The sequence below is a fragment of the Lepidochelys kempii genome, chromosome 6 (genome assembly GCF_965140285.1).
Source record: "Lepidochelys kempii isolate rLepKem1 chromosome 6, rLepKem1.hap1, whole genome shotgun sequence".
Classification (NCBI taxonomy): Eukaryota; Metazoa; Chordata; order Testudines; family Cheloniidae; genus Lepidochelys; species Lepidochelys kempii.
In genome coordinates this window covers 21,538,281-21,562,298 of record NC_136385.1, presented here as the reverse complement: position 1 = coordinate 21,562,298, position 24,018 = coordinate 21,538,281, and the positions used below count along the sequence as shown (strand labels likewise).

Genomic DNA, 24,018 nt, shown 5'->3' with positions numbered 1-24,018 from the left:
ATGCAACTTTTTAATATAGCTTTCTCTATGGTCAGCCCTACTCTTCTAAAAATTCCAGATTATGATATCTCTAGCTATACAGCTGAAATAGTTTCCTTCTCACCTTAGTCGATCTGAGATGGGGCCTTCTGTGGAGACCCACCTTGTTCAGTCCTCATGTGATAGGCTGTGTAGTTAACATGCACATCTTCTCTCCGTGTTAAATGCAGATTTTTACAAAGTAACTTAAAAAGAGATCCTATCATGCTAGCAGATGCAGGACATAGAGTAGTCTCTGGCTGTAGAACCCTTTTAGGCTGCAGTGTTTCCTATTCGAGAGAGAGAGAGAGTCTCTCCCTTCCCCACCCCCCTTTAGTTACTCAGAAAAATGCGGTGATTTAATAATGCTTTGCACTTGTATAGGAGATTTCATTGTACTTTCAAACGTAGGTAAGCATTACTGACTTTTACAGCAGACCTAATTAGAGATTTTTAATAAAATTGCATGAGAGGCACCAGTCTCGTACTTAAGACATGGGCCTACCACTTGAGATCAGGGTTCTGTTCCCAGTTCTGCCACAGATTTACTACCTTTGTCAAGACACTGCAAAACTTGAGAGGAGCCATTTTTGTCTTAAAATGCTCAGCTTATTCTAAGCTTTTGTTGAAAACTAGTGTTCTAAATCTTAAACATTTACAAATAGGATATTTTATTAAGAGGATCAAAATCAGCCAGCTGTGGGAAGGCTTGCATCTAACCTTAATAAACAGTGCACATCTGCCATGCCTGGTCCTGTAACTCCAAAAGATGTGTGGCTGTCTCTTTAAGTGAAAGAAATCTTTGGTTCTTGTGTCCTTTCTAAGCTTCTGCCACCCAGTGGAAGGTAACATACTGATACACAGAGTTTCCAATCTTGCTCTCACTGAAGACAATGGCAAACTCTCATTTGACCTCACATGGAGCAAGACAGAGCTCCAAACCACTCTCAGTAAAAAATTATGAACTTTGCCTGATTGCAATACGCTTTCTTTAGCTACAACAGGCATGTGAATTTTCAAGGAGTCTCTGCTGTGTGGAATGTTTGAATGGATAATTGCTTTGCTAAAGGGAAGCAAATAAACATCAGCAAATTAAAATTTCAAACCAGCCTAACTTCTTAATGATCTATAATTCAGATAGTGACACTTTCTTTATAGTTTGTATGTACTGTCTCTCTTCCCTTCAGAGTAAATTAGGCAATTTCCTGGCCAAACCAATTTTGGAAGATAAGTTGGTTGAAACTTTTACTAGTAGAGAAGCTGTAGCTTCTCCAAACATTTGATCCCAATTCATTTGGGATTTTGAACTACGTTATTTTGCACTAACTTTGTGTATTTTTTAAAGAAGTGAGTTAAGAGATCTTCTGAAATACACACAGTACATGTTTATGGTGACACACAGGCCTCTTATTGGGCTTGTGTAGTCTGTCTGAAAAAAGACAACAAAGCTAACTAGTGAAATACTATAAGCAATGTAATATCATGCTCATAGAGCCATTTTGTTAGCTGTTGACTACCATGGTTTTCTTTTTTAAAAGAACCCTTCTCAATTCTAAGAGTGACTCTTATAAAGTTATCCTGAAGCAGTTGCTTGTGTTGATACTTACTTACTTTTTTTGAGCATGCTTCATGTTTAAAGTCTCAAATTTTGCATCTTGTGTTGAAAGCAACAAACATGTTTTCAGGAGCTCACACCAATACTGAAACCTGATACTGAAAGCAACTTTGAGTCCAAATTGGGTTTTGGAGATGGTTGAAAATCTAAAGAGCAAGTTATAATGAATGTCTTTTTCTGGGTTATGGATTTATTGGGCCTAATTGTACTCCTGTTGTGGTCAATGGGAATAGGATTGTGTAATCATACATCAAAGTTCCCCTTTAAAGAATAGAAATCTTTGGTGTGGGGAGGAGGTAGAAGAAAACTAGCGGTAGAGATGAACTTGTCACTTGTCTGTTTTTCAAAGTTGCTGTGTGCATTAGGAACTGCTCTAAGTCGTCTTGGTAACTGCCAGTCATACTTTTAAGAAAGTTCTCTTTTCTTCAGGGTTCCTGGACTTCCCCTTTGGCACATTTTACGGTGTTTATTTTTCCTTATTCCAAGGGACCTGGGCTCCTGTTGGAAAGTGATGGAATAATCTCTGCTCGGCACCTGCCATGTTGAGGGAGCACCCCTAACACAGCTTGCCTGGGAGACAGTTTGTGAAATAACGCAGTAACATGTTTGCAGTAGTATGCCTTTTCTCTTATTATCCATTGTTAAATTGATTTTGAATGAAATTATTGAAACAGATTTTGAAAGGACGCTTGGGTGAGTGTCTCTTCCTCAGTCATTGCAGAGGGGTTTATGTCTGGAATTCTTAACACTAATAGCTGCTACTTCCAAAACTTCAACTTGTATTAATTGTGGGTGGACATGGTAGTTGATCCTATGTAATGGGATTGAAATATACATTTGCTGTTGGTCAACAATACACCTGTTATATTTGTCCATAGTAAATGGTTGCCGTGGCTGTAACAACAAATAAGCCAATGTTTTTGAAAACAATTATATAATAAACTTAAATCAAATTACAAGCTAACACATCTATTGTAAATAAAATCAAATGTATGGATTCTGACTACTCTTGTAAACTTACTAATTTAACTGGTAGGTAAGATTGTTCTGTCTGATTCTTAACATCTTCCTTTTTAATTCTTGCATGGGATCGCAGATGATTCAAAATGATAGTATATGTTAAATTAAAACTTTATTTACTCCTTTCCCGTATCAGTTTCAGTGACCCCAGTACGTTTTGTTTCCTGGTTTAAAAAAAAAAAAAATTGTTCGATGCGCTAAACAATATTAAGATTAATATGGGGTGTTTAAGAGATTTGCATGATACACTGGAAAACAATATTACCCTGGATAAATATATTTAAAATAGGCATGGTGTACACACAAAACCTTATTGTAATGTAATTTTAGTAGTAACAACACCTAATGACCCTGTCATGCTAGGTGTGGCAAAAATATATTTGCCTTGATATATACACTGTGATGCTGAACTCTGACACTTTGTGTCAGCTAGACCTGATCTACATGCTAAATTAACTTTTTTCCAGAAATTACTATATATACAGATTTTATTTGTAAGTAAATTGACTGCATTCTAGGTACTGTTGATGAAATGTTTAATTTAAATGAATTTTTGTAGGCTGTATTAGGCGCATGTCTGACATGCAAAACATACAGTTTGGGTTTGTTGCCTGTGCACTCTAAAACTGATTTTGAGTACCAAAAAGTACAGCTCACAGGACACTTCTGCTAAAGTATACATGTCTCTGTATATCCCCATAGCCCTTAAAAAAGCTGATTCTGTTGCCACTAATGTATTGCAGTAGCGAAGATTTGGTGCAAAGGCCTCTAATTGTAGAGGTACCTGTTACAAATTTTGTAACATTTCATACTGTTCTCCATAGACTGTTGTTTTTAAACCATGCTATTAAAGACTCAACTTGGCAGGAAAAAACCCTTTCTCTTAATTACTGGTTATAGCTTTAAAATCCCCTTGAGTCCACTTCCTTCATCGTATGTGAATGAAAAAAGATTTCCTTTAAGGCCAGACAATGTCCTATGGAAATAACTCTGTAGTAGTTTTAAATGCTATGGTCATAACTTGTTGGGGATGGAGTGCTTGTGGTGGTTTACTAAGGATATATGCTTAAAAGCAGGAGTGTTTTATCTGGTAAATCTGAAGTTGTAATTCTTTCTTTCATTATCACAATTGCCTTAACAGCATTTGTGTGCAAGATCACTTAAGACAAGAGTATGAACCAAGGGCAATATCTGTGCAACAAGCCTGAGTTCTGGCTGGAGTGCCTATGAAAAATTCTGACTGTCAACAAGAATTCCTTCTGTAGCCTCCTAAGGAGCGTGTGTGTGTGCCAGAGCATTAGCTTTGCCAGTCTTAGGCAGTATTGGGGGAAGCTTCTGGCACCTTCCTTTGTCCAAAAAAGAGCCCTGTCAGCTGCTCAGCGGGCTATCTGAATCTGACCCTTACTGAAGATTGTGATTGAAGTGGAGCATAAGCAACTGGACCAGTGAACAAAACCCCTGTTTTTATACAAATATACCTAACAGAGTACAAGAGAAATAAAAAAAATTAGGAACAGAGTTAACTTTTTTTTTCTTTCACACAGCATTAACATGTCATGTCTTTGTAGAATGTTCAAATTCTGGATCTAGCTAATTTTTTTTGAAGAGTTAAAACATTGGCTTATCATTCAGCACTCGTGAATTACAGTAAAATTCCCCAGCTATTGTCCATGCAGAACCTTTCAGCATCTGATAATGTGCGTCTTGTTCAAGCTTTAGTGGTGTCTGTATTATGCATTCAGGTTCCTTTTGGGTTTAGAGGCTATGAAATGGATATAATGGAGTTCATGGCTTTTTGTTGGGGAGAACTACAAGTTAACAACTGTTAAAATAAATTAGTAAATTAACACTCTACATATGCTTTTCTCCTTGTCCAGACCAGCATGTTTTGGAAATTTGATCTCCATTCGTCATCCCACATAGACACACTTCTAGAAAGAGAAGATGTAACGCTGAAGGAATTGATGGACGAGGAGGATGTTTTGCAGGAATGCAAAGCTCAGAATCGCAAACTTATAGAGTTTCTGTTGAAATCAGAATGTCTGGAAGATTTAGTTTCATTTATTATAGAAGAACCACCTCAAGACATGGATGAAAAGATCAGATACAAGTAGGAAAACACTACTTATCTGTGAGACTGGGGAGGTGTAGGGAGAGGAGAAATCAGTATTTAATTCCTGTAGGCCAGTCTGTAGTGGCACTGGTATGCACTTAAAAGTTCTGTCTTCTGCTTTATAGTAAGTCTTGGATTTTCTGAGTGTTTTGTGCTACTTAACATCATGACTCCTGTTAATGCTTATACATTTAGTGTGGTTAAGGCCCCCTCTTCCTCTGAAAACTCCCCCTAAATTGATTTGGTGCCCAAATGGTGAAAGGGTGCATTGAAGGGGGATTATCTCAAGTGATTGTCTAGAAAGCCTCACTCCTTGTTGTATCATTAGAAATAGTGATACTAATAGGGTTTTGATAGAGTGGTGTATTCCACACGAACACTTGTACCCATGTCGTTAATGGCTAGTGAAGATCATTGGGGATGAATGATAGTCTATTACTGCTGTAAGGGAATGTGCTTAATCTCTAATTATGAACCTTTAGTGTGGAGATATTATGATCAAACTGCAGATGTGGCCAAGAACTGTTTTTCATGAGTTTGGCAAAAAAGCGTTCAGACTTTTCATCATATACCTTGCAACAGTTATACAAGCACTTCTCTCATCTAGCTTAGGCTATTTCAGTGCACTCTACATGGAGCTGCACCTAATGATCACTTGAAAACTAAGTGCATAATGTGGCTGACATCATAATAAACAGTATTTCAGGCAAAGAGTATGTTACGTCGGGCTTCCATAGTTTGCTGTGGCTTCTAGTTAAGTTTTGGGTAGAGATCTAGGTATGTTTAACTAAAGTAACTGAGATGCTGCCCCGCAGCCCTTACTGTAATATATCTGTGCAGTTAAAATAAGTCCATATGCTAACTATTGGTTAGTTTAAATTTTGTTTTTAAAGCACTTGGAGGCATTTTTTAAAGAAATAAACTTAAGTGAATAAATTCACAGTACTGTGGGTCTGCATACCTTTGCTACTAAAATACTGGAAAATTCTTTTTTGCTATATAGCTACCCAATGTAAAGTGGATAAAGCCTTATGTTGTTTTGCATGTACATATTGTGTATGTTGTAGTAGTTTAGATTAAACTGTCCGAGTGCATGTGTTTCTAACTTGGCATGAAGCAATACTAGTCAACCTTGTAGGGTTTTGTGAGAGATGCTGCTGCCTGAATTAGGCAGATTTTTAACAAACATGTTAAAAATGTTTTTGATCCAGAAATGATCATGCTGACTTTGTGGTCTTCATATGAACTCTATGAATAAAACCGAGTATCAGGACTATCTGTTCTTCGCTTGCTGACACTTGAATCGCTCCCTCCTCTTTTTTTTTCCCCAGACAAAATGGGAAATGGTTTCTGAAGTGGGGAGGTTAGTGCTCAGACAGGAGGGCTAACCAGTAGATATTAAGCTAAAAGCTCACCATATACTATTTGTATTGCTTCTGACACTCAACTTATGTGATATCTGTAGTGCTGCAGTATAGTGGGAGACTGGAGTTTCCTGATCTCCGAATAAAAGCATAAAACCTTTTTACAGAACAGTACATTCATATTTAGACTAACTTACCCAACTCTCTGCAAATCAGCGGCCTTACGGTTTTCCATATCTGTCCAACAAGCCCACCAAATGGCTTTGTTTTGATTCCATATTTTACTGTGTAATATTTGTTTTATAAGCATGAGTGATGGAAGGTGTCCCTTTTCTAGGTATCCAAACATATCTTGTGAGCTTCTTACGTCCGATGTCTCGCAGATCAATGATAGACTGGGAGAAGAAGAGTCCTTACTTATGAAACTGTACAGCTTCCTATTAAATGAATCCCCTCTCAACCCTTTGTTGGCCAGTTTCTTCAGCAAGGTGTTAAGTATTCTTATCAGTAGAAAACCGGAACAGGTAAATATTTATAAGCTCTTCCGTTTGTAGTATGTGCATCAATAGCTGTAATATTGAGCTGCGCTCCTCTGTAGGGCTACCATTTTAAAAGGTTGTCGCTGAATCAAGCAACCAGATTCACTTTTTCCATGACAATAGAAAGTTTTCTAGTAGAGATGAACACTTTAAGAATATTAACAAAATCTGGGTAACTTGCACTGACTTATCCTCACTTTGTTTATCAGAACAGCTGTCTGGTCAGAAATGTGTTACTAAGGGGAAGTATTTTCTTCTGCCCACTCCTGAATTGACTGCTTGCTGTCACCATCCTTTAGTTAAAGAGGTTTAATAGATTTTTAAGGCCAGAAGGGACTATCGTGATCATCTAGTCGTCTTTTGAGGAAACTCTTCTCCTTTCTAAAATTCTTATATAGTGCAACCTTTACAAAATATTTGAAAATATCTTCAATTTGTCTCAGTTCAGTAAGATTTCTCTTTTGTATATACAAATTCGTTCTCTCCAATATAAGTAATGCCATTAGCACTGCTAGAAATCACCCATTCTGTGTCTTGTTACTAGTCTCTTGTGCTTACTAATCTGATGATAGCGGCAGAGTATCACTAGTAGTCTGTTTAGGCCTATTCACAGGCCAAAGATAGAGCCTACTTAAATTTTAGCATGGTTCTGATAATTGTAGCTAACTGTTTGCGGAGTATACAAAGCATTTTGCATTGTACAGTGGTGTGTGAAGAGCCATGGCCTGTCCATGCTTACCACACTGGTTATTCTTGTACATGTAGATTCTGGGTAGCTTTTCTATATTGCCTTAGCTGCTACTTCCAGAAACAGAATAGGTTTTTTGGTGGTGGTTTTTTTCCTCATAGTGCAACGCACTTCTTATCTTCCTCCCAGAAAGAGACCTGGAAAGTGGACTGACTGGATAACCCTATTGTACAAAATTGTGGGTGGCTCCAATTAAACAGTAAATCCTGTTAGATGGAGCTTAACTGGCTGTAGTTTGGCTCTCATTACAGTAGAGTGTTGGATCAGGGTACAGGAAGATTGTCCCTGATGTAGATAAAGTAGTTCTTTTTTAGTAGGTATGGACATTACTTGAAAGCTAAACCTGTAGATGGTCCATGACTCCAGCATGGTTCATGCTAAATGATGTGGCCTCCTCTAATGGAACCCTATCGTAAAAAAAAAAAAAAAAAAAAAAAAAATATCCCTGTAAGGTTCTACTTGTAGAGTAGATGTGCTTTTTCCCTTCTCTCTGGGCAAAATTTGGGGGTGTAATTCACCACCAGTATAGCTTGACTGGTGGAAGCTGTAATGTATAGACAGGGCTCTGAGCTCAGTCTTCACTACAGCTTCCTTTGTTGCTAACCAGTGGAGTTGGAGCAGTGATGAATTATGCAATTCAATTTTTGTCTGCATAGACACAGCCACAGTGTAGCTTTCTGACTGTTTTTTTTTTCAGCCTGGATGTTTGTGATTCCAATAGTACGTTAAAGTCAGGAGTGGTGGCGGAGGAAGAAGAGAATTGCTGCAGAAAATGTGAGGGCTGCAGTACCATCTTACAGCTCACTATTGCTATCCCCATTTGTTTAGCTTATCATTGCTTTGCAGACGTAAGATGGACAGACAGCTCTTACTGGGGCCTCCCTTCTTACTCATCTCCTTCTCCCCTCCATTTAAAAAAAAAAAAAAAGCTCTTTGTATGAAGAAATCTGTGCACAAGCAAGCACTTGGTCTAAAATGGAGCAGACCACAGAACTGTAACTGGTCCCAGTGGCTGGGATCCTCTACCTCTGACTCCTTAAATACAGCTACCATATATGCTTATCAAGAATAAGTGTCCTTTCTCTTGTGATGCCAGGACAATATCCTGTTCCATTGGGGTTCTATCCTCCTTCCCCTTGTAGTTCAGTACTGTCTGCTCTCCCAACACATACCACATCTACCTAGGAAAATTTGCTCTTTCCTGAAACTCTTCAAGAACAGTTTTGGGTAAAACGATTTGATTATTGTTGGCCTTATGGGTGAAGGAGCATCTTCCTTCTAAAAATAAAAAAAGCCTATTGATAAATCTGTGTTTCCACAGCTGTTCTAAACAATTTGTTTTAGCTAGTGGAACCATATTTTGTGAAGCAATTTTCAAGAACTTGAGTTTTGGGAAAAGGCAAATTTTGGGACTTAACTGAAATAAGTGCCAGAGAAATTGAATGACTTCTATGATACTGATCTAATGCATTGGATTTCAGTGGCTAGATAGCATGCATAGTGGTATCAGGTTACCTGTTAACAGGTTGAATTAGTGTCTGTTACAATGTACTCTCACAATGCAGTTCTGTTCATGCTGCTTCCCTTTATGTTTTAAATGCTTTGTTTCAATGCTTGCTTTAATTCTATGAATTGCTTTAGAAACCATCCTCAGAATAAATTATTCTGTCCCATAATCTTCTAACAGCTGTGATAACTTAATTTGTGTCACGTTTCAGAGTAGCAGCCGTGTTCGTCTGTATTCGCAAAAAGAAAAGGAGGACTTGTGGCACCTTAGAGACTAACCAATTTATTTGAGCATGAGCTTTCGTGAGCTACAGCTCACTTCATCGGATGCATAAAGTGGAAAATGCAGTGAGGATGTTTTATACACACAGACCATGGAAAAAATGGGTGTTTATCACTTCAGAAGGTTTTTGTGTGTTTCCACTGAGTGTGCCAAGTGAGCGTTTACAGTATTCTTCAGATTTCTCTGGGAAGAATCTAAAGAAATCTACTTATATTTGACTCAGCACCTCCAAAAAAATCTCTTTGGCCCACATTTCTATTTGTCATACACAACTTAGACTTTGTAGATAAGCCAGAGAAAAATAAGAAATGTGTTCACACTTTGCAGTTCTAATGAAAAGTTTTTAAATAATCCCCATGCAGTGTTTAAAATCCAAATACTGCAGCACTAAGAATCTGAAAGTGTAATAGGCTTGGTTTTCATTGTTCAGGCTAAATGAAATGCAACAAGTAAATAGACTAAATAAAAAAAGGAGAAATAAGGTGTTAATAACACAACTAAAGATCTGCTTGAAGTGCTTTAAACTGTTTTTCAGGTTAAAAGGACAGTGTTATAAAGTCTGCCTAACTTTGGATTGCCCACTCTAGATGGCTGAACATGTTGTTCATAAGTCTCTTCTCCTGCCTTCACCACTCTCAAAACTTGTGAAACAGAACATATTTGAAATACTAATCTACCAGGGGAAATAAAGAAAAAGTACTTGCAGCAAAACGTAAACTTGTTTTTTTTATTATTATTTCTTCTAGATTGTGGATTTCTTAAAGAAAAAACAAGATTTTGTAGACCTCATTATAAAGCACATAGGGACCTCTGCTATTATGGACTTGTTGCTCAGGCTGCTGACTTGTATAGAACCTCCACAGCCCAGGCAAGAAGTATTAAATGTAAGTAAAACTATGACTTGTTATAGTGGTTGGCATGGGTGAACTCTTAAGGCCTGTCTGTTATGCTAGTCTAGTTTAACTTCAGGTGGTTTAAACGTATATGGTGGCACTGGTGTAAACTCCTGTGTTTCAATAGAAATTGCAAAAGTGACTAATCTCTCACAAGACCTCTCTTCTCCCAGTTTGTTTTTAACATCAGTTTAACTCAGACCCTTGTGTTTTAAACTGCCTTCTTAAGAGTTGGTCGAAACAGTTTTTGAACATTTTAATTGTTATTTTTAAACCAGTTAGGCCTTGTCTACATTTAAGTTCTGCTGCTTAACTATGCCAATATAGTTAAAGCAGCAAAAACCCTGTTGTAGATGCAGTTCTACTAGTACAGCTAGTGTAGATGAAGTTAAGTTGGTATAGCTTATTTCACTTTATTAAACTGAAATAAGATGTCAGTATAATTACATCTACACTTAGGGGAGTTCTGTTGGCGTAAAATATTTTAATAAAAAATAAATAAAGAACCACTATCAATATAGTTATGCCGGTAAAACAATGTCAGACCAGGTCATGGTTAAACTGCTGCAAACCCCAAGTGTGGTCACACTTATGTCAATTTAAAACTGTTACTGGTTTAGCTTGTCAATTTTAAACTGGTATGAGTTTGCACCAGTTTCATTAAGTCAGTCTTCCCTGACTAAAAATCTTTTCCTCTGTTAATTGGTCAGGTTCTACTTTTGTCTCTTGGTGGCCATGCTAAGCAAGGCCCTACACTCGATGGCATTTCTCTGATTGGTCAGGTCTGCACTACAAATGTATGCCAGCACAGTAGTTACCTTGCTCAGGAGTGCGATGAGGTGTGGTTTTTGTGACCTGGTATATCTACACTAGCAGCACTTTGCCACTATTCTATACCAGTACCAGCAAAGCACTTCTGAGACCTGGCCTCTCTTTTGGATGTAACACAATAACAAGGGGAACTTGTCTGGGAGAATGGAGGGATTCTGGGAGCCCCTCCTGTGTGCAAAGCATTGTTCCTACAGAAGCAATAAAATGTACAACCCTTTAGTAATGTTACTTGGCTAGTTCTGAGAAACTATCTATGCTTTTTTCCTGAAAGTTATTCATGTAAAGAAGGCTTTTTTTGAAAGCCTCGTGGTGGTGGTGGTTTCTTTATGACCTAATTGTTTCTTTGCATCTTTAAAGTTCAGCATTGGGCCTTGTTTTAAAATATAGTTCTGATCTCCATTGTAACTGGAACTATAGCTTTTTGTATTAGGAAGCCTAATGTTCCTAACATGTGCATGAGTTAGGATTGCACAACTATGAGATGCAGTGTGAGCTGTTTAAGGCCTCAATTAAATACATGGTATCTAGATGTAGTTCCATAATCTGTAAAACTCTAGGAATTCAGGAATACCATGAATTTTTTTACTATTATGCTGAGTAGTTCCCAACTGTTCATTTTAGAGTCTTGTTTTGAATTGCTGTGTATTTGTGGCAGGTTGCCACAAGTGTGGCTTTTTGGAAACTAACAAAACGTGTGTGTGATACTAGTGCTTGAAAGAGGTGGTAATAGCATGACCTGAATTAGATAATGTATAGGCAAGATATTGTACTATAAGTTTCTGGGTATTGTAGTACTTCAACTAAGTTGTGGGCTTTTTTTAAAGTGACTGACTATGAATTGATTGTACAGTAACTCCTCGCTTAACGTTGTAGCGGTGTTCTTGAAAAATGTGACTTAAAGAGAATCCAATATCCCCATAAGAATTAATGTAAATGGAGGGGTTAGGTTCCAGGGGAATTTTTTTTACCAGACAAAAGACATTAATACATATACAGTACAAGTTTTAAACAATTTAATACTGTATTAGGCAATGATGATTGTGAAACTTGGTTGAGGTGGTGGAGTCAGAGGGTGGATTGTCTGGCTGATCCTCTTGCTGAACTTTTCCCACTCAAAAAAGCACATCTAGAGATTGTTTTGCTTTCCTTTTTTTTATTTCCTTGGTAAATTTCTTTATAGCAATTCATTACATGACCAACTCCCCTAACCACTTTGGAGCTGCGTTCCCTGTTAGGATCATCATCGCTAAGGATTTGCAAACCAGCAGCTTCAGTCATTTGGAAAGCTTCAGAAGTACGTTTTGGCAGTCAAATTTCGATGGGTTTGTTCTTCTTTTACTTCTTGGCCCTCTTCTTCCATTGCTCTCATCACCTCTAGTTGCATCAGATCTTCATTGGTTAGCTCTTCTCCGTGTGATTGCAGAAGTTGTGTACTGTCGGCTGCTTCCACCTCATCAAAACCCACTTTCTTGGCAAAGCTGAGGATATTTTCATAGTGGGGACATCATCTTTAAATCATTTTAAGTCACTGACGCATTCAGGCCACAGATTTCCCAACACACCATTCATGCATGCCTGAGTAACTTCAGCCCAGGACTTACCGATGTTATCGATGCACTTGCGGATGTTGTAGTCATGCCAAAATTCCCAAATCGTAGGCTTGCCTTCCCCATAGGTGCCTCTGATGAGCTGGTCAAAAGTAAGGCATAGGGAATACCCCTTAAATGCAGCGATGGCTCCTTGGTCTGTGGGTTGGATGAGTGATGTGGTGTTAGGTGGCAGAAAGACAACTTTGACATTTTCACACAGGTTGTCCAGGTTAATTGGATGAGCCGGTGCATTATCAATAAGTAATAAAATCTTGAAATCAAGATTTTCCTTGGCATAGTATTCCTTCTATGCAGGGATGGCATAGAGAGTCAGCCATTCTGAAAAAATAGCTAGTTATCCATGCCTCCTTAATGGATCTTCAAATGACCAGTAGGTGTTCCTTTGAAAATCCCTTGAGAGCTCGTGGTGTTTCAGATTGGTACACTGTCATCTTCATGTCTCTGGCAGTTTTACCACCTAAAAGCAAGATTAGGGGGTCTTTAGCTGCTTTAAATCCGGGTGCTGTCTTCTCTTGGGAAATATAAGTCCGTTCAGGCAACCTCTTCCAGTAGAGGCCCATTTCATCAACATTGAAGACTTGCTTAGGTGTATAGCAGCCTTCCTCAATTATTTTCTTGAGATAGGGAATTTTTTAGCTGCTGCAGTATCTGCATTAGCCGCCTCACCAGACATCTTGATGTTATGGAGGTGGAAGCGCCTCTTGAAGCAATCAAACTATCCCCGACTTGCGGTGAAAGTCTCTGGCTTTGATCCTTCACCTTGATCTCTTTCTAAATTGTCATACAGATTTTTTGCCTTGCCTAGCAAATGTAGAGGTAAGTTCTGCTGGTTTTGATCCTCTATCCACACTGAGAGACGACACTCCGTTTTCCATCAAACTGCTTGATCGACTTATTTTAGTAACACTAAGTGGTGTTACACACTGAGCACTAGCCCTGATCTTGTCAGCATTACTCTGAATTGTTCTCACAGTGGTCGGAGTAAGACCAGAGCGATGCCAGTGTCTAGGGCACACTCGCCTGCATCAAAACGCCTTGAAGAGTCTGTTTTAGTACCCAAACTAATGGTTTTCCTGGTTTTCTTACTGCTAGTGGTACTGCTACTGCTGGGCACTCCACTATTACTTGCTGGGGGGGTTTGACTCTCAATGCTGGGTGATACTGTACAATCACAACAAGCTAGAAATGTTCAGGGAATACTGTACTTGTACAGACACAGTGTAGTCTAGTATAATGTCTGTTGCTATCGTAGTTTCCGCCCCAGTCTGCATGAAGAGTGTTACGTAGCCCTCCACCAGTACAATTAAAACAGACCTGCACAGGGCCACTGGAACAATGTCCTATCTCAGCTCCTTGAGCCCTTTCTGTTTCTTGCTCACACATGTTAGGAGTAGCTCCCCTTTTCCTAAATCTTCCTGCAGTCACTAATCAGAGGGTTGTCTGGGGTCCTGCTCACAAGCTCCCTGAGCTTCTCCTAAAGCAACCGTGTTGATATCAGGTGGGATATTTCCCAGCGAATGCCTTGCTGCTAAATGATGAACTAGCACTCAGGTGAGCCCTCCAGGGTAAACACATTGTTGTTTAATGTAGCCTCATACTCTATAAGGCAGCACTGAGGGAGGAGGCACAAGGCAGAGGCTGCAAAAACTTCCCTGGGGAAATTCAACGTGATGATGAACCCATGCTATCCCTCTGGAGCACACACAGTAGTGCAAGTATTGTGGTACCCTCCAGTATGCAGTACTGGCAAGAGATTTTTAGCAGGTACAGGGTAATGGAAAGAATTGGGGCTAGCCCCCACCTCTGGATAGATGAAACTGGGCTCTGCTCGTTAAAGGAGCTGAAGGTGGCTAGGGAGGGCATTCATTCTTTATATGGCTTTAACAGCACAATACATATGCTAACAAACAAAGGCTTTGTTTGTTTAGCATATATATTGTGCTGTTAAGTTAGTCAGGATCCTTGAGGGGAGGGGTAAGGGGAGACGGAAGTTGTTTAAACAGTGTTTTTGATTCTGTTTCTCCCCATTGGTCTGAATTATCCATGACATTCATACTGCATTACATCAAGTCCAAATCATTAGAGGAATGTTTCTGCTTTTACTGACCAGAGGATGTTTGAATTCTCATGTCAGCCCAGTTCTGTAGCCTGATGGGAATCAGGTGTTGTCCCCAGTGTACATAGAATTCTTCTTTGGAGTCAAACTAGTCTAATATGCATTTTGTTAAGTGGAACTGGAGCAGCAAAACAAAGAAAACATGTCTCATTTCCCAGCTTTGTGGGTAAGAGAACTATAAGTGAAGATTATAATTCTGAACACTGACGGCCTTAAATCAGCTGCCTCAGGAATCTGCCAAGAACTTTTCTGAAAATATGTTCCTTATCTTAGCAACAGAGCTAGTACTTATCATAATCTGCCCACCTTTATTCGAATGAAGCTCCTTCTGATCCAGCATTGTCAGTTTCATCCAGAACAATTTACTAACTTGGAACCTAATCATGTAAATGCTCAATCATTTGATCAGTCCCATTGAAGACAATGGGACTATCTGCATGACTATGGACCACTTTTGTGGTAAGAGTTTCAGGAGTCTGCTCTGTTCCTATAAAGGAAATTGAATCTCCCATTGAATGCAATGTTTGGGCACAGTATCATAATGCAGTTTGGGATACAGTTCTACTTAAAATGTCTTTTAATAAGTCATACATACGCTGAAATGGCTTCTCACCTAACTCCCATATTCCATGTTAAACAGACTAAAATACTACATATTTGGGGGGAAAGTGAGTAGTTAAGCATGTTGATGTTTGTGTATATAAGCACCCATTTCACCACTGTACTGGAAAATATAGTTGAACTTAAACTTTCTTCAAATTCCATAGAAAATTAACAGCCCCAGTTGTTTTCTGTGTTAATCAGTGTGTACCTGAAAAAATTACATGCTTTCTACAAGAAAAGAATCAGTCCACACTTACTGGGGAAAAAAAATTCCTTCCAGCTGGTGTTCAGAAGAGTGCTACAAGACACATACATAACCTCATGAGCAGAGGGTGGAGAGGATACCTTCCCACATTATGACCAGCAAAAATAAATAATAAAATCTCAGAGGTAGAGGTTCACAGATTTGAAAACCTAAAAACCTGTGCTATGCTTTAAACCACCTCAGTGTATACCAGGTTTATAAACATTAAAAAGTTAACTGCAAAGGAACACTGAAGCCCACTAACCTGAATGTGTGCCAGTACGCCCTCACTAACTAAAGGCTCAGTCACACCTGAACAGATAAAAATGAACCTTGCTCTTTTACGCTAAACAGAGTCATGTCACTGGCTCCATCTCTGTTCTCGCATAGCAGATAACAAAACTCCAGTGTGGCATGGTGCTGGCACATAGGATTTCAGGTACGTGGTGTGATTTTTTTTTTTTTTTTTTTTTTTTTCCCTTCAGAATCTCTTTTGGGAATAGTCATGTATGTGAAGTAGCTGGTACTTACGATTATGCTGTGGGTGGGAGGCACGGATTGTTGGAAGGTTTTTAGTTTTCAGAGCTTCGGGTCGTGCCTTAAGCCCATGGCCAAAGGGGACCCACACGATTCCTCTCTCAAGTGCCTGGGTGAAAGTTACCAGTCCAACAGGTTCAGAATCTGCAGGGGCTTTACCTCCAGAACTAAAAAGGAATGGGACTCTAGGCTGAAAGTCCTCCTCATGGAGTCAGCCCTTAGACCCGGCACAGAGAACTTCAGTGCAGAGTGCCCCGGCGTCTGTGCGGGAGGTTTTAGTGCTGAGGAAGGATTCATCTGAGGAGCCCCGGCACCGCCATTTCCCCACACCGAGAACCAGCTCCAGTGTGCGGCATCTCTGACTGTGAGTAGTGTCGTACAAGAACAAAAAGGCTGATAGGACACTTGGCCGTGGTCCTACCTATGCACCATTAACTCCTGCCTCACGGGGAAGTCCATCAGTTTGGTCCTGGTGGACTCCACAGTGCAGGAGGAACTGGAGGAGGATCTGGATCTTTCCTACATGCCGGACATGTTCTAGGCGGCAAGGGACCTGATTGCCATGACTGCACAGTCCCCTATCTCATCAACCCGTGTACAGCACCAACAGCTGTACTGACACTTTTCTGCCACCGGGGCAAGCCCACTATGATATGGCACTGTTCCCCCGCACCGTCTGGGTCTGCTCTGCCATGGTTGGGCTCGGATTTCTCTTCGGATTCGGAGGCAGACTCCTACATGTGCTGGAGCTGGTACTGCTCCTGGTGCTGCCCCAGGCAGGATGAAAGGCAACGGGTGCCCATAATGTCCTGGCCCTCTGTGGCAGGGGCCTACTCAGTGGCCCTTTTGGACACCATGAACCTATCACCAGGCCCAAGTGCTAGAGTATGGGGCCATGTCGGTGGCATCAGAGGTCCGTGCGCCTCCGTCAGCTTCCTTGGTCACCCAAGAACCCCCTTGTGGTTGGGGCGCTCAGGCTGATGAACCGGCAACATAGGGCACTGGCATGAGCGCCGGCACCGTAGCCACCATGGCACCAGGTACCACAGCAGCCACCTGCGCAACGCAAGGGACCGAGACCCAGGCAGACCCTGTGCCACCGAAGGGGTTGTCCTTATCCTCCCCTGATTAGGCAGTGGTGGGGACATCCACCACATTGCCTGTTATGGATATTAGGGCCCATTAGAACCTCCTTAGGAGAGCTGCCCAAAACTTTAATGTGCAGGCGGAGGAAGTCGTGAAGGACACTGACCCAGTGGTGGATATTTTGGCCCTTGAGGGTAGTGTTGGCTCACTAAAACTATCCAAAACACTACCAAGGTATTGTGGCACAATCCTGCCTCTATCCCGTCAACAGCCAAGGGGGTAGAGCAGGGATACTTGGTGCCATCCAAAGGGTACAAGCACCTCTTTACCCACCCCGTGCCTGGGACCCTAGTGTTGGAGGCAGCTAACCATAAGGAGTGGCAGGCCCACCGGGGCTCATGCCTAAATGCAAGGAAGCCAAGAAGCTGGACCTCTTAGGTCGAAAAGTATACTCCTGGGGAGCTCTAGCTCTGAATAGCTAACCAACATGCAGTCCTAAGACGCTATGCTTTCAATTCCTTTGGCAAAGTTCTAGGAATTGCACCTGGAGGACTCACAATCTGAATTCGCAGCAATCCTAGAGGAGGGCAAGGTGGCGGCCAGGACCTCTCTCCAGGCCACCGTGGACCCCGTTGACTCGACTACCTGCACTATGGCCACGGCAATGACTGAGGTGCAGCTCTTGGCTCCAAGTTTCTGGGTTCCCGCAAGAGGTCCAAAATACAATCCAGGATGTGCCCTTCGACTACCCAGGCCTGTTTGCAGAGCGGATGGACTCAAGGCTGCATAGCCTTAAGGACTTGCGGGTGGCCCTTAAATCCCTGAGGATTCACACACTGGCTCCTCAAAGCCGTTTAAACCCCTAAGCTGTTCTGCGATTCTATTCTGCCCCTCCTAGACGGGATTTTAGTAGAAAGCAGGGCAGGAGTAACAGGAGGCACCCATCACAATCCTTCTCGGGCCAGGGCCAGGGCTTGGCTAAACAGCAGTAGGGCTGTCATAAATCTAAAGGGAAGGGTAACCACCTTTTTGTCAAGGTTTCTTCCCCACTCTGAACTCTAGGGTACAGATGTGGGGACCTGCATGAAAGACTGCTAAGCTTATTCTTACCAGCTCAGGTTAAAAACTTCCTCAAGGTACAAACTTTGCCTTGTCCCTGAACCCTATGCTGCCACCACCAAGCGTATTAAACAAAGAACAGGGAAAGAGCCCACTTGGAGACGTCTTCCCCCAAAAAATATCCCCCCAAGCCCTACACCCGCTTTCCTGGGGAAGGCTTGATAAAAATCCTCACCAATTTGTACAGGTGGACACAGACCCAAACCCTTGGATCTTAAGAATAATGAAAAAGCAATCAGGATCTTTAAAAGAAGAATTTTAATTAAAGAAAAAGTAAAAGAATCACCACCTGTAAAATCAGGATGGTAACTACCTTACAGGGTAATCAGATTCAAAACATAGAGAATCCCTCTAGGCAAAACCTTCAGTTACAAAAAGACATCAAAACAGGAATATACATTCCATTCAGCACAGCTATTTTACCAGCCATTAAACAAAAGAAAATATAACGCATTTCTAGCTAGATTACTTACTAACTTAACAGAAGTTCTGAAGAGCATTCCTGACCTGGTCCCAGCAAAAGCATCACCCAGACAGACCCTTTGTCCCCCCTCCCCCTCCAGCTTTGAAAGTAACTTGTCTCCTCATTGGTCATTTTGGTCAGGTGCCAGTGAGGTTGTCTTAGCTTCTTAACCCTTTACAGGTGAAAGGGTTTTGCCTCTGGCCACAAGGGATTTTATAGTTCTGTATACAGAAAGGTGGTTACCCTTCCCTTTAGATTTATGACAGGGGCACAAAGCCAAACTTTTGAAGGTTTCAGAGTAACAGCCATGTTAGTCTGTATTCGCAAAAAGAAAAGGAGTAATTGTGGCACCTTAGAGACGAACCAATTTATTTGAGCATCAGCTTTCGTGAGCTACAGCTCACTTCATCGGATGCATACTGTGGAAAATACAGAAGATGTTCTTATACGTACAAACCATGAAAAAATGGGTGTTTACCACTACAAAAGGTTTTTTCTCCCCCCCACCCCACTCTTCTGCTGGTAATAGCTTTTTAATAGCAGGAGAGTGGGGTGGGGGGAGAGAATACCTTTTGTAGTGGTAAACACCCATTTTTTCATGGTTTGTACGTATAAGAACATCTTCTGTATTTTCCACAGTATGCATCCGATGAAGTGAGCTGTAGCTCACGAAAGCTGATGCTCAAATAAATTGGTTAGTCTCTAAGGTGCCACAAGTACTCCTTTTTCTTTCTGTGAAACTTTTGAAGGTACTCCTGAGGATGGAGCACCAGCTCAATCCCCGGATCTTTTCCCTCCCTTTATGAACAGTCTGTCCCATTTCTACCGTGACTGGTCTCAGATCACCTCAGATGGCTGGGTCCTGAGCACAATGGAATTGGGATACTCTCTACAATTTTGTTCACTCCCACTCACCTTCCTTGTCTCTCTTCAGGGACCTTTCTCACAAGCAACTCCTTATGCAGGAGATGCAATTGCTCCCTCTACTCAGGAGGTAGAGGAGGTTCATCTGGAGTTCAGGGGCAGGGGTTTCTACTCCTGTTGTTTTCTAATCCCCAAGGCCTAGGGTGGGCTCAGGTCTATTCTAGATTTGCGAAATATCAACAGATTCATGAAGAAATTGAAGTTCTGCATGGTATCCTTGGCTTCCATCATTTCCCTCCCTGGATGTGGAGCTACCCTCAACTTGAAAGATACATATACTTCCACATCCCACAGACATTTTCTGCAATTTGTGGTCAGAGGCCTGCACTATCAGTTCACAGTCCTCCCATTCGGACTATCGGCAACCCCTAGGGTGTTCACCATGTGCATGGCAGTTGTGGTGGCCTTTCTTTGCAGGCACCGGGTGCAAGTCTTCTCGTATCTGGACGACTGGCTCATCAAGGGCAGATCTCCAAGCCCAGGGGGAGGAACACGTGAATCTGGTGCGGGCAATGTTCTTCAGACTCGGTCTCGGCCTCAACATCGCAAAATTGACCCTGATCCCCACTCGGCCCCAATTAATTATGTTCTCTGTCTTGTTTCAGAGTAGTAGCCGTGTTAGTCTGTATTCGCAAAAAGAAAAGGAGTACCTGTGGCACCTTAGAGACTAGTACTCCTTTTCTTTTTGCGTTCTCTGTCTTGGACTCCACCCAAGCCAGGGCGTCTCTGCCCGAGTCTCGATTTCTGATCCTAAGTGCCATCATCGAAGGTCTCCATCGGTTCCCAAGCAGAACAGTCAGGAATTGCCTAAGATTGCTGGGTCATATGGTGGCTTGCACCTACATAGTGCAGCGAACAAGGCTGCGGCTCCGCCCTCTCCAGTCATGGCTGGCTTAGGTGTACAGGCCGAGTTGGCACCCTCTGGACAGGCTGGTCACACTGCCTCTTCGGATCCTCCAGTCCCTCTGATGGCTACAGCTGCAGGTAGTCTTTGCGGGAGTACCTTTCTCCAAGCCACAGCCATCGCTGTCACTAGTCACAGATGTATCGGTGGTGGGGTGGGGGGCATGCCTGGGCAATGTCAGGACTCAAGGTCTATGGTCCCAGGCAGAACTATTGTTACAGATCAGTGTCAGAGAGCTGCAAGTGGTGTGTCTAGCTTGTCAGACGTTTCAGGCCTGTCTTCAGGGCAAGTGTGTGTGTGTTGATGGACAGTACCACAGCAATGTGCTATATAAACAAACAGGATGGTGCTCACTCCTTTCCCCTGTCCCAGGAAGCTCTCAAACTGTGTGACTTTTGCATCTCCAACTTGATACAGTTAGAGGTGTCATACCTGCCGGGCTCACAAAACAAACTAGCTGATTGCCTCAGCAGGTCCTTTCATGGCCACGAATGGTCTCTCCACCAAGATGTTGCCAGCATTATCTTCCAGTGCCAGCAGATCTGCTCCTTCCTGAACCACAGCCCCGGCTCCATGTTGGACACTTTTCTCCTTTCGTGGATGAGAAAACTTCTGCATGTGTTCCAACCCTTCCTTCTCATCCACAAAGTCCTCCTCAAGGTCCGGTAAGACAAGACATCACTTATTCTCATAGCACCAGCAAGGCCCCACCAACACTGGTTCTCCACGCTGTTAGACCTCTTAGAGGATGCTCCCATGATTCCGAACCTCATCATGCAGGACCACGGCCGCCTCCAGCATCCCAATTTGGATTGTCTTCACCTCACAGCATGGAAACTCCATGACTGAACTCGTCAGAGCTTCAGTGCTCTGATTTGGTTAAGGAGGTTCTTCTGAGCAGTAGAAAACCCTCCACTCGCGCCACTTATCTGGCCAAGTGGAAACTGTTCTCTATTTGATCCTCCAGAAGGGTACCTCTCCACTCCAATCCTCAATCCACTTTATACTGGACTATTTACTCAAAGCAACAGGGGCTGGCAGTCTCGTCAATTAAGGTGCACCTGGCAGCTATTTCTGCTTTCCACCCAGGTGTGGTGGGGCAGTCAATATTTGCTAGCCCCATAGCTGGACACTTCCTTAAGGAGCTAGACAGACTATATCCACAGGTGTGGCAACGGATCCTCCACATGGGACCTCAGCCTGGTCCTCTCGAGGCTCATGGGACCCCCCCTTTGAGCCTCTAGCAACCTACTCTTTGCTCTACCTCTCTTGGAAAATGGCTTTCCTTGTGGCCATAACTTCAGCCAGAAGGGTGTTTGAGCCCAAAGCATTAACGTCTGAGCCCCCTTATAGAATTTTCTATAAGGACAAGGTGCAGTTGTGGACACACCCGGTCTTTGTCCCCAAAGTAGTTTTGCAGTTCCATACGAATCAGGACATTTTCCTGCCAGTGTTCTTCCCGAAACTGCATGCCAATGACAGAGCATATGCTCTGGTTGTTAGATATGTACTGGCTTTTTACATCAAGTGTGCAAAGCCGTTTAGAAAGTCGATGCAACTCTTCATCACTGTCTCTGAAAGGATGATAGGGCTTCCTATCTCATCCCAACAAATTTCTTCTTGGATCACGGTCTGCATCAGGATGTGCTATGACCTGGCAAAGATTCCAGCCCCAGCGTTCACGTCGCACTCCACCAGAGCACAGGCTTCATCTGCAGTGTTCTTGGCGCAGATCCCCATTCAGGATATCTGCAGGGCAGCAACCTGGTTGTCTATCCATACCTTTCCATCTCACTTTGCCATCACCACAGGATAGGGTTGATGCTGCATTTGGTAGAGTCTGCAACTTGATGAAGTCTGATCCCTCCTCTGGGGAACTGCTTGAGCATCACTTACTTGGGATTGACATGAGTGATCACTCGAAGAAAAAATGGTTACCTACCTTTCATAACTGTTCTTCAAGAGGTGTTGCTCATGGTCATTTCACGACCAACCTGCCTCCCCTCTGTTGGAGTATCTGGCAAGAAGGAACTGAAGAGTTCATAGGTCGTCAGGGAAGCTATATATACCTCCATGAAGGCGCCACTCCAGGTGGCTCCAGAGCTGACCCAATGGGTACCGCTAGGGGGAAAACCTGACAATCATGCATGCGGTTCACCCACACCTACTTGGAATGGACATGAGCAACATATCTCGAAGAATAACGGTTTCAGAAGTAGGTAACCGTTTTTATTAAAACTAATCACTTTAGATTAGGGATACTCTATATAAAGGTAGCCTTCCAAGGGTAGCTTCCTTCCAATGCACTTCAGATATTTTACAGTTGTTACATTGAATTTTTATTTATAAAAAAAGTATAGGAAAGCCTTTTTATAGTTATGAACAGAACTTTAAAAACTACTTTAATGTAAAAGTTTTGAAAAGCTCATCACTGATAGCTTCTTCCCTCTCAATTAACAATATTGTCTTCACTGGAGATAATGCAATCCAGATAAAGGAAACGTAGAAAATTACTGCAGATCTGGTATTTAATGGCACTGCATTTTTTTTATGAATTTATCACTTATGAAGCTCTGACTGGTTTGGTTGCGGGTAACCTGATATTGTCTTTTGCAAATGCGGCAAGTATGGTATGAGATCAGCAGAGCTACTTAAGCTCCCCTATTGTAAATGGCAGGGAGTTTTGGCAGAGTGTACTTGGGGAGGATTTCTTGCGATGAATCTTGCCTTGGTTTGCCAGCACCTAGATGCATTGACCACTTCAGCATGTTGTAAATGCAGTTTGAAGTCTCTCCCTCATCTTTAGAGGAGGGGCTTGGCTTGAGAGTTGTCGATTTTTAATATATTTGCTGATGAATCTGTTTAGGTGAGATGAAACCCACTTTTATATTACGTTTTATGTACTTAGGTTTATAAAAGCCTCTGAGCCATCAATCCAGTGCCTCAGGAGTCTGTTCCAAAAGTTTAATTTTTTTTTATGTACGCAGATACAAATTAACTTGCCAACTGAGCTTTATTTTTTAATGCATTTTACTAACAGTTTGGTAACATGTTCCTCAGAGGGCTACATTGACTGTTTTAGCTATTTGCACTAATGCATTGGAGTTTGGGGATTTGTGTACACAGCAAGTACGTGAAGATAAGCCTTCTGGGGTCCCAAGGCCTGTACATGGTGTTGCCGTTTTCTTCAGGTCCAGTATGGTAATGTATTTTTCCCAGAGAAGAGAGTTCTTTTCCTAAAAAGAAAAGGAGTACTTGTGGCACCTTAGAGACTAACCAATTTATTAGAGCATAAGCTTTCGTGAGCTACAGCTCACTTCCTCAGATGCATATCGTGGAAACTGCAGCAGACTTTATATATACACAGAGAATATGAAACAATACCTCCTCCCACCCCACTGTCCTGCTGGTAATAGCTTATCTAAAGTGATCATCAGGTGGGCCATTTCTAGCACAAATCCAGGTTTTCTCACCCTCCACCC

The 24,018-nt window shown here is 41.9% G+C and overlaps 1 protein-coding gene across 16 annotated transcripts in view; it reads left to right on the top strand.

The window, feature by feature from the left end:
- Window positions 1-24,018, top strand: part of PPP6R3 (protein phosphatase 6 regulatory subunit 3) — a 138,379-nt gene that overhangs the window by 40,720 nt on the left and 73,641 nt on the right. For 13 of the 16 annotated variants that reach the window (XM_073347074.2, XM_073347073.2, XM_073347071.2 and 10 more), the window contains exons 3-6: window positions 2,120-2,247; window positions 4,531-4,763; window positions 6,468-6,654; window positions 9,953-10,090. In XM_073347074.2, the coding sequence (XP_073203175.1) occupies window positions 2,236-2,247; window positions 4,531-4,763; window positions 6,468-6,654; window positions 9,953-10,090 (570 nt within the window). In that variant the 5' untranslated portion in view covers window positions 2,120-2,235. Of the gene's footprint in view, window positions 1-2,105; window positions 2,248-4,530; window positions 4,764-6,467; window positions 6,655-9,952; window positions 10,091-24,018 lie in introns of those variants that run through there. The other 3 variants (XM_073347063.2, XM_073347060.2, XM_073347059.2) reach the window with 2 other exon arrangements.